We start from the raw sequence: 12,915 nt of genomic DNA on the forward strand, positions 1-12,915 counted from the left end.
CCCCCTCACACTTGCTCTTATCTCATCCTTGATTCTCTTATCTTGACAGTTTTCTTCCCTCATGCTTCTACACATATAACCCTAAGGAGTCTAACCCATAAGGAGAGAATCTCAGAAAACCTCAGTGTATCTGGGATGGCTCTGGTTAATCCACCTCAATCATGTGGCCAGTCCCAGATCAACCATCACCATCATGGTGGGGGTATGGGGTACAATGATTGGCTTTGCTTGGTCACGAGGCCCTTGGCAAAGTGCTTGATGCTTTCCTCCAGCACCATGGGACTGGAGCTGGAAAGAAGTAGCCCCAAAGGAAGTGCCAATGGGGTGTTCTAGCCCATGGAAGAGTCAGTGATGACCCCACCAACTCTGCTATCTCCACATTCAGAGGGATGGTAAGGGGTAATAAAAATAAATTTTATTCTTCCCATCTCAGTGGACATTTGGCAGTGACCTTCTCCTCCAGGGGGGTTCTGGGGGAGGCAGTTCAACCTGAGATGGCCCCCCTTGGTCCCCACACCCCAATCATCAGACATCTGCCACCCACACCTGCAGTGTCCTTTCCAGCTCCACTTCCCAAGTGACAGGCCCTATGAATCCCTGAGCCAGCCCCACCACTCCAGGGCTCAGGTTTCCCCTTCCCTTCCCTTCCAATGCTGTTGGGAAGGATGCCACTCATGTAAAGGGGGGCCCAGGGTGCAAAAAGCCTTCACGCTTACTGAGCATCCTCTAGGGACAGAGCTACAAACAATTTGGCTCAAGCTGCCATGGTTTGACACATTTAGACTGGAAGAATCACTTCTTCCCACCTGGATACCCTAGGCAGCCACTCAGTCTGGGGACACCAAGAGTCATTTGTGGAGGAAGATCCAGATGAAAGAAGGATCAGGAAAGAATAAATAAGGTGGAAAACACACCCTGATGCAATGCACAGTTTGGGCCTATACTTAGGTAATATGATCATCAGTGAAAGAGACATCTCCCTTTTGTCCTCATCTTTTCATTAAGGACAAATTTACTGAGCACCTGCTGTGAGCCAGCTGCTGTGGTGGAAACCAGGAGAGAGGGCCAGGTTAGGAACCCACCACTGGTACAGAGGGAGAGAGATATAAAGCAAGAGCCCACAAAGGGATTGGCCAGATGGAGAAAAAACAAAACAAAAAAAGAGGTGTCAGTAGGAGGCCAGAGGAGTGAGGGGCTTCTGCTTCAGGGAGCCAGGGAAAGGATGGGTTATGGTGAGGGGGGGGTACCCTCCCAGAAACACATCTGTAAGCCCTGCAGTTACCATGTGCATGCAGGTCTGCCATATGTCCATGTTTACATGTGACTGATCCCTTTGGAAAGTCACTGGGTTATGATTGGCTTGAGCGGAGTGAAAAAGATTGGTTGCAGACCTTATAAAGGGGGAAAGATGAGAGTGGAACTGGTATTTTTTTTTAACTGTAAATATCATGATCTGGGATTAATGTATACTCAACTGAACAGTTTCTCAAACTCATTTTCCAAATTGTCTTAATGGATCCTTAAACAATATCTCTCTGTTGGTGAGAAACCACCAATAAGAGTAAGAATAATGGCTCTGGTTAATTACATATGCCATTTCTCTGTCTACCCATGAGCTCTTGCAGGGCATGACCCTCATTTTACAGGTGAAGGAAGTCTTCTCCACATTTCTGGCCCCAGTACTGGTGATAGGCACATAGTAAACACTCAATAAATATATGTTGAATAAATGAATGGATGAATTGGTAGATGCTCCACTAGAACAGACTGCTGCCTCTCTGTTGGGAGATATATGGTGTCAGCATGGCTTACTGCCATAACATAAACCAGAAGAAGTCAGGCTTTGCTTCCCTAGATGAACCTAAGACCGAGGCTACAGCTGTCTCTGTTAATGAGCTCACTGTTCTTTAGCCTCTGTATTTGTAGCCAGTGCTACCAATATGAGGATAAATTCTAATCTTCATCAACCTTTTTCTTTTTCTTTTGTACATACCACACAGTATGTGAATATTTAGTTCCTCAACCCAGGATCAAACTTGCATCCCCTGCATTGAAAGTGAGGAGTCTTAACTACTGGACCACTAAGGTAGTCCCAAAGTCTGATCTTCAAAGCAACAATTTTCCCACACCTTCCACTTTTATCCTTTATGAATTGCATACCAGAGAGATTTATAGCCAATGGTGATAGAAGAGTTAGACAAAAACAGGAAAAACATAGATCATGAACACTTCTAAATTGTTACAATCTTTTTGGAGGTGATTTGTTCTTAAAATGTGTAAGTTCTTTGTCCCAGCAATTTTACTTCTAAGGTTTATGCTCAAAAGATAATCAGAAACACCCAAAAACTTAAGTAAGCAAGTATATAGTCATCAGAGTCTCTAACAAAGGGAAAATCTGGGATAGCCAAGGACCCATTAAACATAAAGTGTCCACAGCATAGATAGGCCACCATACAACCAACTGCCTTAAAATTGTCAGCTCCCAGAAAATACATCAAGAATACATCTACATATGGAAAAACGTCTACAGAACACCTTCTGAATGCTGGCAGGGGACCTCAGACTTCCCAAAAGACAAGAAAATCTCCACAGAACAGGATAGTGAAAGAGAAAATAGGGGGAAAAAGAGGCAAAGGAATCTAGGGGAGACATGCCTCTCAGGGAGTGAGCTATGCAGGGGGAAAAGCTTCCACACACCAGAAAGCCCCCACACTAGTGGGGACAGCCAGGGGTAGCTTCAGAGCCTCCAGAGGAGAGAGCAACAACAGGTGCATGGAGGGCAGAGCAGAAAGATTTCTTCATGGAGGATCTGTACCAAGCAGCACTCCCCAGCCTGATACACTAATCGGCTCACCCACAGTGGTGGGTGAGGGCTGGGCGCTGAGGCTTGGGCTTCAGAGGGCAGACACCAAGGAGAGAACTGGGGCCAACTGCATGATAACAACCTGGGGAACTAGTGTGTCACAGCTAGTTTGAAGGGAATCTGGGGAAAATCTGAGTCTGACGGAGAGGCAGGAGACCTTTGTTTCAGGGTGCTCAAGAAGAGCTTGCTGCTCCACAAGCTCACAGGCTTCAGCTTAGTACCTATGCGAGCACCACCATGAGCAATGGCAGATAAATTGGAACACAGAAGCTGCTGCTGCAGCCACCAAGGGTCCTGCATGTAAGGCAGGTCATTGGCCACATCCCCCTGGCAGCAGGAACAGCCACCACTGCCAAGCGTCCTATGTCCAGGACCACCTTCCCTCAGAGAACACATAGCACACCTCAGGCTCATGCTGACCTCTGCTGCTGCTAGTTTTCCCACAAATTTAAATTAGACTGCCATATCCCTCCTTCCCCCCAGCCTGAATTTGCAAGTGAGCCCCGATCACCCTCTTTCGCCCCTTCTTGCTTGGGCAGGGAACCAACTCCTGAGAGCAGCCTACATGCAGAGACTGGACCAAAACCAAACCTGATCCCTGGGGACTGTAGGACCAAAGAAGAGAAAGGGAAATGGCCACAGGAGGAGCAGAATTAATACCCACAATCTGCATGATAAACCCTGCATCTATGGATTACCTGTATAGGTGAGTGTTTCTGCAACAGAGACTGTAGACTTAGGGTGCAACTGTGGACTGTGGGAACAAATACACAGAAGACAAAGACCTGATCACAATATGAGCTCTCCACATTCCCCACAGCAGGTGCAGAGACCTACCTAGAAGTATTGGAGGACTTCCTTTTTTGTTTGCCTTATTCCTCACTTTATGTACTCATTAGTTTAATCTTTAGTATATATATTTGAATGTGGGTTTGTTTATTGGTTTGATTACTCTCTTCTTTGTTTTTCTTTTTTTCCTTTATTTTTTTTCTCTCTTCTTTTTTCTTCTCTTCTTGTGAGTGCAATTGTGTACATCACTTTGTGTGATTTTGATTGCTTACTTTTGCTATTGCCACATGTCTTGGGGTTTTGTCTGTTCTTTTCCTTTCCTCTTATTTTTTTTTTTTCTTTTCTCTTCTTTTTCCTCCTTTTTCACTGTGCTGAGCAGCTTCCAGGGTTTTGGTGCCCACCCGGGGTTGGACCTGGATTTCCAAAGCAGGAGAGCTGAGTCAAGGATGTTGGACTACCAGAGATCTCATGATCCCATGGAAAAGTAATCAGCAAGAGCTCTCCCAGAGACCTCACTGTCAACACTAAAGTCCAACTCCACCCAAAGGCCAAAGAGCTCCAGTGCTGGATACCTCAACCTAAGCAACTAGAAAGACAGGAACATAACCCCACCCTTTAGTAGGCAGACTGCCTATAGTCATACTAAGCTCACAGAAACACCAAAGCACACCAACAGATGTGGCCTTGCACATCACAAGGATTAGATCCAGCTACACACATTAGAACACAGGCAGCAGTCCCCTTTATGAGGAAGCCTACACAAGCCATTGGACCCACCTCCCCACTGGGGACAGCAAACAAAGTTAAGAAGAATTACTACCCTGCAGCCTGAGGATAGAAGACCCCAAACACAGTAAGTTAAACAAGATGAGAAAACAGAGAAAGATGCAGCAGATGAAGAAACAAAGTAAAAACCCACAAGACCAAACAAAGAAGAGATAGGCAGTCTACTCGAAAAAGGATTCAGAATATTTTTTTAAATGTTTAATACTTTATAAAGATTTGAGGAAATAGGCACTCTCAGACATTGCTGGTGGAACTATAAAATGATACAATCCTTATAGAAAGCAATTTACCAATATCTATGAAAAATAAAAATGTGCAAATCTAATAATTCCAGTTTTAAATTTTATCTTACAGCAACTCACTAATATGCAATATGACCTATGTACAAGGTTTTTAAATGCAGCATTATTTGCAATAGTAAGAGATTAGAAAGAAAATGTTTGTCCGTAGGGACTGCTCCAATATATTATGGTACATCCATACAATTAAATCTTATGCAGTATTAAAAAAAGGAATCAAGAAACTCTATGTACTGACATGGGACAATCTCAAAAATATGTTAAGTGAAAAAGGCAAGCTGAAGAACACTGTGCATTGCACAGTACATTTATGATTAAGTATCTCCAGAAGGATATTTAAAAAACAAATGATACTTCTGAGAGGTGGAACTGGCTAATAAAAAAGGGAAGGAGACTTTTCACTGTGTATCATTCTGTGTCATGAATTTTGAACCAAGTGAATGTTACATGTTCCGATGAAATTTTTTTTTCTTAAAGACAAAAATTTGAAATAAAAACTGATGTCCAACAGAAATACAAAATTCTTTCAGGTAAATTCAAATTAGCAAGTATTATATTTCTTTCACCTGAAAGATAAACTTTTCCACAATTCCACTGAGTCCTTCAGGTTCCATCAATTTATCTACCAATTCCTGCTCAACAGCCATTAGGGCTAAGCCACTAAGCTTTTCTTGTCCCCTGGTATGACATAAATATGTTTTAAGACGAGACAGTGTAGAAAACAAGTTTTCCACACTTGAAGTAACTGGCCAAGACAAAGCAATATATAACAGCTTTGATATGCAAGGAATATTATTGTGAAGACCATGCTGAATAAACAAGTGGTCAAGATTGCTAAAGTTGATACAATCATAATCTAGGACAAAGTTAAGCTTTGCATATTGCTGATAAAATCTAAGTTCTGGAATGATGTCTGCATCAAGTTTATAAAATTCTTGGACATCTTTGGCTGTTGCTTCATTTAACGGTTCATTCCATTTAAGTAACAGTTCTGAAATTTGCTTCATTTTACAATAATCAAACTCTGAAAAACACAATTTTAAATTTTGTAATATAGTATCCAAGCCTTGGTAATAAATATTAATTTTATATTGTTCTTCTGTTGAGGTGGGAAAAAATATACTGTCTGAACTGCTAGGGTCTATTGTTTTCTGAATTTTTCTTCTTTTCTGAAATGAAGGTCTTACAACTTCAAAACCTTTACAGGTTATGTTTTGACATATTTCCTCTGCTCCATCCCAGATAGTTTTGAAATAAATATCATTTCTTTCAGATGATAAACATTCCAAAATTGCTTCTATTTTTGAAGATAAAGAAAAAATGTCTATGGTTTCACTTTGAAGCTCTTTGGAAAGAATTCCTGTAGTGCTTAGTACTCGATAAAGAAATTTCAAACAAAAGATAAATTCAAATTTGGAAACCAATGCCAACAAATCACTCAATTCATCAGCTAAACCTGTGTTTGAAGAATGGCTTGATAGAACTTCCAGTGTTTCAATAACATCTGGAAGGTTCTCAGTTACAGACAGTAACGTATGATGGACTGTCCAACATGATTGTGATGTATGTTTCTTGCATGTTTTGTTTTGACTTAGCTTATAAATGTTGGAAATTTACAGACAGCTCCCCAAGAATAGTGTTGAACAAAGAACTCAGAGTATTTAGAGCACTTCAGAGCTCCTTTACTTCTTTACAAAACCTAATCACTGCTGAATCCAAAAAATGTGTGTAACAAGGCAGGTATAAAGCTCTTGGTTCTTCCTTCTTGAATTCTACTGCAATTTTATTAAATTTTTCCCTCCAATTACTGGTGCTATCATAAGCCTGGCCTCATATTTTATTCAAATCAACTCCAATTTGCTGCAGGTAAGTTTTGATACTCTTGTGTAAGTTGGTCCCAGTGATCTCTTCAGCATCTATGAAACCCAAAAATCTTTCTTTAATTAATATAGCCTTTGATGTTTTCTGTGGGTATCTTACACAAATTGAGAATTGTCCTTTAGTGGCACTATCAGTTGTCTCATCACATATTATTGAAAAAGCTGAGGAAACACTGATCTCATTTACAATATCTTGCAACATCTCAGTCTATTATTTCAATAATATCATTTTGAATTTGTGTACTATTATAGAAGTCAACTTGTGAATTCATAAGTTGAAATATTTCTTCTCCTTTATCTTTTGCTCGGATTTCTAACAATTCTAAAAAATTGGCTTTATTCACAGATGAAACAGACTGGTCATTTCCTCCTAAGAGTAAACATTGCTTTCCAAGAAATAAAATATTTTCAATTATAAGCTTTAGGTACTTTTTATTTCCCTCAATCTGTTTTGAATGATTAGATAAACTGTCATTAATGGCTTCACCACAAAACTGGTATTCCCTCCAAAATTGCAATGACTTCAAATGCATTTCACTTTTTTCATGCTTTCTGAATTTTTCCAGAGTTTTTTTCCAATTGGAAATTCCTTAGGCTGCAAATGACTCTCCTCCACAGCTAAATTTTTTTTGGCAGAAAAACTGGCATGAATAACAGAATACCATATCCTTTTTAATACTGTTTTCTAATTGCTGAAAATTTGAACACCAAGATTTTTTAATATTCCGTGATTTACCCTTAACTTTTTGTACTTTAGATGTAAATTTTGGGTGACACAGTCCATCACTTTTTTTCATGGATTTCATACTGTTTGTAGCATCTTGGTTTGACACGTGATCTTTTTGAACTTCTGTACTGGAGCCAACTGTATGTTGACCGAGTACTGATGAAGATGGTGAAAGGCTTGGCTGTTCCACATTACTATTAGCAACACTATTACTTGATTCACTGGGTGAAATATCCTCAACGACATTAGCTGTTACTGAAGAAACTGTACCTTGTAATACATCAGAGTTCATGGTGGGCAGGGCATCATGAGTATCTGCCAATGACACTATGTTGCTTATAACTGGAGTTGTATCTTTCTTTGGAGAAAGGAGATCTGTTGAAGCATCATGTACCATGGAAACATTTACTGTAGAAGAGTCCATCTTAGCTTTACTGTAAGCAGAGAAACAATTAATAGAGCAGAAAAGCTCTGTCTTCCCCAAGTCATTGGTAGTCTCAATCATTTCATCTGAGGGCTTCAATGATTTGCAAATAACAGATGTAAGTGTTTTGGCTAGTTTCTGCTTATATGCTGTAATACTCTTTGAAATATTAAAGTAATGAGACTGTCCTTCCATTTGAAGTATATGGAACAGACTAGAGCTAGTGGAACAGTAAGCTCCACAGTTCTCACAACAGTTCATGATGAAGTTGTTAGCAGAGTGAAATTTTGAAAAACAGGCATTACTGCAAAGACTATGTTTCACGTTCTGGTATTTTACTTCATACTGAATAACAGTAGTCTTCTGACACATGCTGCACTTGGTTGAAATGTTATTAGTACGTATGTAACACATGGTTTTCTTTTTTCTTCATATAATGAAAGACAAGATTGGCTGCAGAAAGTTTTGCTAGTGGTAGTATCTTCCAGCTGGATACTGATCACATCCTTTACATTTAAAATGTCTTTTGAGCAGTTTGAACAAGTTCTCTTTGGAAAAGCTGATGCATTGAGAGATGAAATGTATTCAGTGATGCACGGTGTGGAGCAGAAAAGCTGAGTAGACCCTTTCCTCTGATAAGCAGTTTGCCCCTTTTGAAGAATTTTTTTACAGCCAGAACAGGAAACCTAAATAGCTGTGGTTGAAAGTGAAGGAAGCATCTTATTCATGCCAGGTGACGCTAGAGAAAGTGGAATGCCTGTAGTCACCTGAGAAGCACTGTCTGAAAATGTAATGTTTATTTTCAGGTCATTCTCCTGAGTTTTGGGCTGTTGGGCTTGACAATACTCCTGAGTATTGTCGGGTTCTGCCTTAATTTCATCTAGCCTCTTCAGTTGTAGTGCCACTGCCTTGTCACATTCACCATCTGTTGGTGATTCTTTCATCTTATTATCTGATGCAAAGAAATCCTCTTGTTCCAAACTAATGGGTTTTTTCTTGGAGAACTGTTTCCAGATTCTAATTTTTCTCAGGGACGCTCGCTGCACAAGGTTTCTGAAAAAGCAAGGATTCAGAATATTGATAGTAAAGATGATCCAAGGTCTCAGAAATAGTATGGAGGCACAGATAGAGCAAATGAAAGAAATGCACAACATGGAGCTGGAAAAACCAAAGAACAAACAGTGATGAATAATACAATAACTGAAATTAAAAATACTGTAGAAGGAATGCAGAACAGAATAATTGACAGAGAAGAATGAATATGTGACCTGAAAGATAAACAGTGTGAATAACTGACATAGAGAAGAATAAAGAAAAGAGAAAGGGGAAGAAATGGTGGCAGCAAAGCAGAAGGACATGAAATGCATCTCTCTCCACAGATGCATCAGAAATATATCAAAAGAAGCAATAATGTCCAGAGAAAACCAGTTAAACACTAGCAGAAGACCTTAGACACCAGAAAGGACTGCAAAGATCCTGACATAACTAGGTAAGATAGAGGGAAAACAGAAAAAGAGAGAGAGGAGAAGAAAGGAAAGGGACTGGTCCTATACCCTGGGGTGGGGGAGCTGAAACAGAAGAGAGATTGCCAAATACAGGGAAACACACCTTATCTGATAGTGAAAACCCCTTTGCATTGGTGATTTTGATTGGATCAGTAGGGAGGCATTTAGGACTGTCCAAGAGGGTGAAGTGGCCAATCCGTGAGAGATGGGTAAGGGTGAGAAACAGAGTGTGTGTACCACAGCCCTGCATGTCCCAGACTGAGACATGGGTTCACAGCAGTACAGGAGGTCTAGGAGATGCAACATGGGAAATGGAGAACTGGTTCAGGGTGAGAAACATTGTTGGCTGTGGGGAGAGAGACTGAGGGGGCAGGAGGGAAGAAATTCACAGCAGAGAGTGCCTACTGTGGAAAGCTGGGCTGCCATGGGGGCAGGCCACTACTGCTGAGTCACAAGCAGGGGTGAGGAGCCACTCTTATAGCCTCTCTTTTGGCACCTGTGACAAACAAAGGGAGGCCCCTCTTGGCATCGCTGTTGCAGTCAACAAGGGATAGAAAAAGTCCCCTGGTGGGGGGTTGCCCTGGTGTGCATGCTGTCAAGAGCCAGAAGAAGTCCATAGAGTTGGCCATCTCTGGAGACAGTCCACTTACACTCGAGCCCACAAGCTTCTCTATGCAATAGGCACTTCCCCTGCTGCCAGGGCTCCTGTGACCCGGGGATGGGGGGGCACTACTGCTAACTCAAATGCAGAGGAAGGAGACACTATTGTGCCCTCTCTCTTCCCACACACTGGTGCCTACAGATTAACAATAAAGGAAGCTCTGCTGGTCTGGGCACAGAGTAATACAAAAAGCCCCCAAAGGTAGCTCCACAAGTGCCTTGCACCAGGCAGGAGTAAAGGACCACACTAAAACCAGATTTCCTGTATCCACAGGTAAAGGCATCCATGTGCATTTGGCATCACCCCTGGGGCTCCAGCAATCTAAGCAGGGCACCACTGCTGAGTCACACAAAGGGAGAGGAACCAATATCAAAGTCTCTCTCTCCCCACACACCTGCATCTGCATATGAACAATAATGGAAATGCTCTTTGAGGCAAATCCAAAGTGCTCCAAGGCAGCCTCAGGACCAGACTCTGGCGGTTAGACCACATGGAGAAGCAGGTACAAAACCAAAGCTGAAAGCCAGGGACAGGGAGACTAAGGAAGATGTTCTAAAAATTTTTTCCATCAGATATACAAGCTGCAGACTAAATCCCCTGATCAGTTAGGTAGACCCTATGTTTTTGAAATATCTGAGTAGACAATGAATGTTCCCACAAATTAAAAAGGTTGAGCTCTGGCAGTTGTGGACTTTGGGAGCAAGCACAAACAGGATTTGGGCCAGATCAGTGCCTAGGGGGACCCCATAGGACACACAGCAAGTCCAGAGCCCAACCCAGAGGCAGAGAAGGAACTCTTGGGGAGGCAAAGGTGGCCTGAGGCTCCAAGCATGTGCAGGGACACTTAGAGCTGAGGCCCCAAGGAAACAGGATTATTATTATTAATTCTATTCAACTGATCCATTTAGCATCAATTCTGGTGTTTTTTGTTTTGTTTTGTTTTGTTTTTTATGTTTTTAGTCCTCAGGGATCTTCATATTTCATAACATATTTTATTCTATTTTTTACTTCTACTTTCATTTTTATCCATATATATATATATATATATATTTATATTTAATATATATATTTCTAGCTAGTTTTTCTGTAGGGCTGAGTTTATTGCCCCTATCTTCTTTTCTACTTTATCTTTAATACATTTCTATTTTATATTCCCTTTCTTTTTCTTTTTTGTATGTCCAGTCATATTATGCTCTTTTGTTGCTCTGTGTTTTATCCATTTTAATTTTACTTTATTTTATCCTATACTTTTAATCAATATTTTTGGTATGCTCTGTTTCCTTGCTTTATTCTTCAGATGACACACTGCATTGGTTTTTGCTATTAGGTTTTATCTTTATCTTGTTTCTAGTTATATCTGTTTGATTTTGTTCTCTGGATCTTCAGTCTATCTGCTTGTTCTCTTGCTTTTTGATACATTTGCTCCTTGTTTTTCTTTGGTCCCTGTGATATTTGGTCCTCATTTTCACAATTCCTCTCTTTGTTTATTTTGTTGTTGTTTGTTTTTTGTCTTTTTTAACATGCTTGCTGTGTTTTTTTTTTTGTTGTTGTTGTTAGTTTCTTTGCATCAGTCTTTAGTTGGAACTCTGCTTAGATTATGTTTTTGTTTGTTTGTTTGTTTTCTTTTTTGGTTTTGAATTTTGTTGGTTTTGAATTTGTCTAATTGTGTTCTGGAGTTCTTCTGTCAGGTGGTTCTAGTGCTTTATATTCTATTGGGTTCAGTTTTTGTTTTTATTGTGCATGTGTGTGTTTCCTTGATTCAGTATTTGTTTGTTTGACTTAATCTTTTAGCATTCATTTGGGGCTTGGATAGTCTTTTTTAACCCCCTTTATTGCTGGGACAAGTGATCTCTGGAGTCTGGACCAGAAGTCAAGTCTGAGATTCTGGGGAGGGAGCACCAAGTCAAGGACACTAGGCCACTAGATAGTCATCAGCCACAGGGAAGATTAACCACAGAGAATTTTCATGGAGGCCTCTATCAGAGTCTAAGATTCAGCTTCACCCAACTGCTTGCAACTGCCAGTGCTAGATACCTCACATCAAACTACAAACAAGACAGAAACACAAACCTATTCATCAGCACACAGATTACCTAAAGCCATATTAAGCTCACAGATATCCTAAAACACACCAGCTGACATGGCTCTGCTCATTGGAGGGAAAAGACTCAGATGCACCCACCAGAAAGCAGGCATCAGGCACTTCCATCAGGAAACCTGCTCAAGACACTGGACTAACACAATCACAGGGGGCAGAGAACAGGAACAAGAGGAATTACTACTAGGCAGCATAGGGAAAGGAGGCAGCAGATACTATAAATTAGACAAAATAAGAAAACAAAGAAACAACTTGCAGGCAAAGGAGCAAGATAAAAACACACAAGACCAAATAAATGAAGAGGAAATAGACAAATTGCCTGAAAGAGAATTCAGAGTAAAGATAGTTTACATGATTCAAAATCTCAAAAACAAAATAGAGAAAATACAAGAAACATTTAATAAGGACCTGGAAGAACTAAAGAGCAAACAAACAGTAATGGACAACACAATAACTGAAATTAAAAATACACTAGATGGTATAAATAGCAGAATAATTGAGGCAGAAAAAAGTAAGTGAGTTGAAAGATAGAATGATGGGAATAACTACTACAAAAGAGAAAAAGAAAAAAAGAATAAAAAAGAATGGAAGACAGTCTCAGAGACCTCAGGGACAATACTAACTGTACAAATATTTGAATCATAGGTGTCCCAGAAGAAAAATAAATAAAGGGTCTGAGAAAATATTTGAAGAGGTTAGAGTGGAAAACTTATCCAACATGTGAAAGGAAATAGTCAGTTAATTCCAAAAAGCAAAGAGAATCCCATACTGAATAAACCCAAGGAGAAACACACCGAGACACATATTATTCAAACTGATGAAAATTAAACACAAAGAAAAAATTTTAAAAGCAGCAAGAGAAAAGCAACAAATAACATATAAG

At 40.2% G+C, this 12,915-nt stretch overlaps 1 protein-coding gene across 1 annotated transcript; it reads right to left on the bottom strand.

The window, feature by feature from the left end:
• Positions 1-5,288: 5,288 nt before the first annotated feature.
• On the bottom strand, positions 5,289-8,731 carry LOC130850217 (zinc finger MYM-type protein 1-like). The gene is given in 5 exon segments (XM_057729615.1): positions 5,289-6,345; positions 6,347-6,826; positions 6,828-7,702; positions 7,754-8,169; positions 8,172-8,731. Coding segments are annotated over 5 exon segments (3,369 nt in total). The 5' UTR covers positions 8,713-8,731.
• Positions 8,732-12,915: the final 4,184 nt, after the last annotated feature.

This window comes from Hippopotamus amphibius, chromosome 3 (genome assembly GCF_030028045.1).
Source record: "Hippopotamus amphibius kiboko isolate mHipAmp2 chromosome 3, mHipAmp2.hap2, whole genome shotgun sequence".
Lineage (NCBI taxonomy): Eukaryota > Metazoa > Chordata > Mammalia > Artiodactyla > Hippopotamidae > Hippopotamus > Hippopotamus amphibius.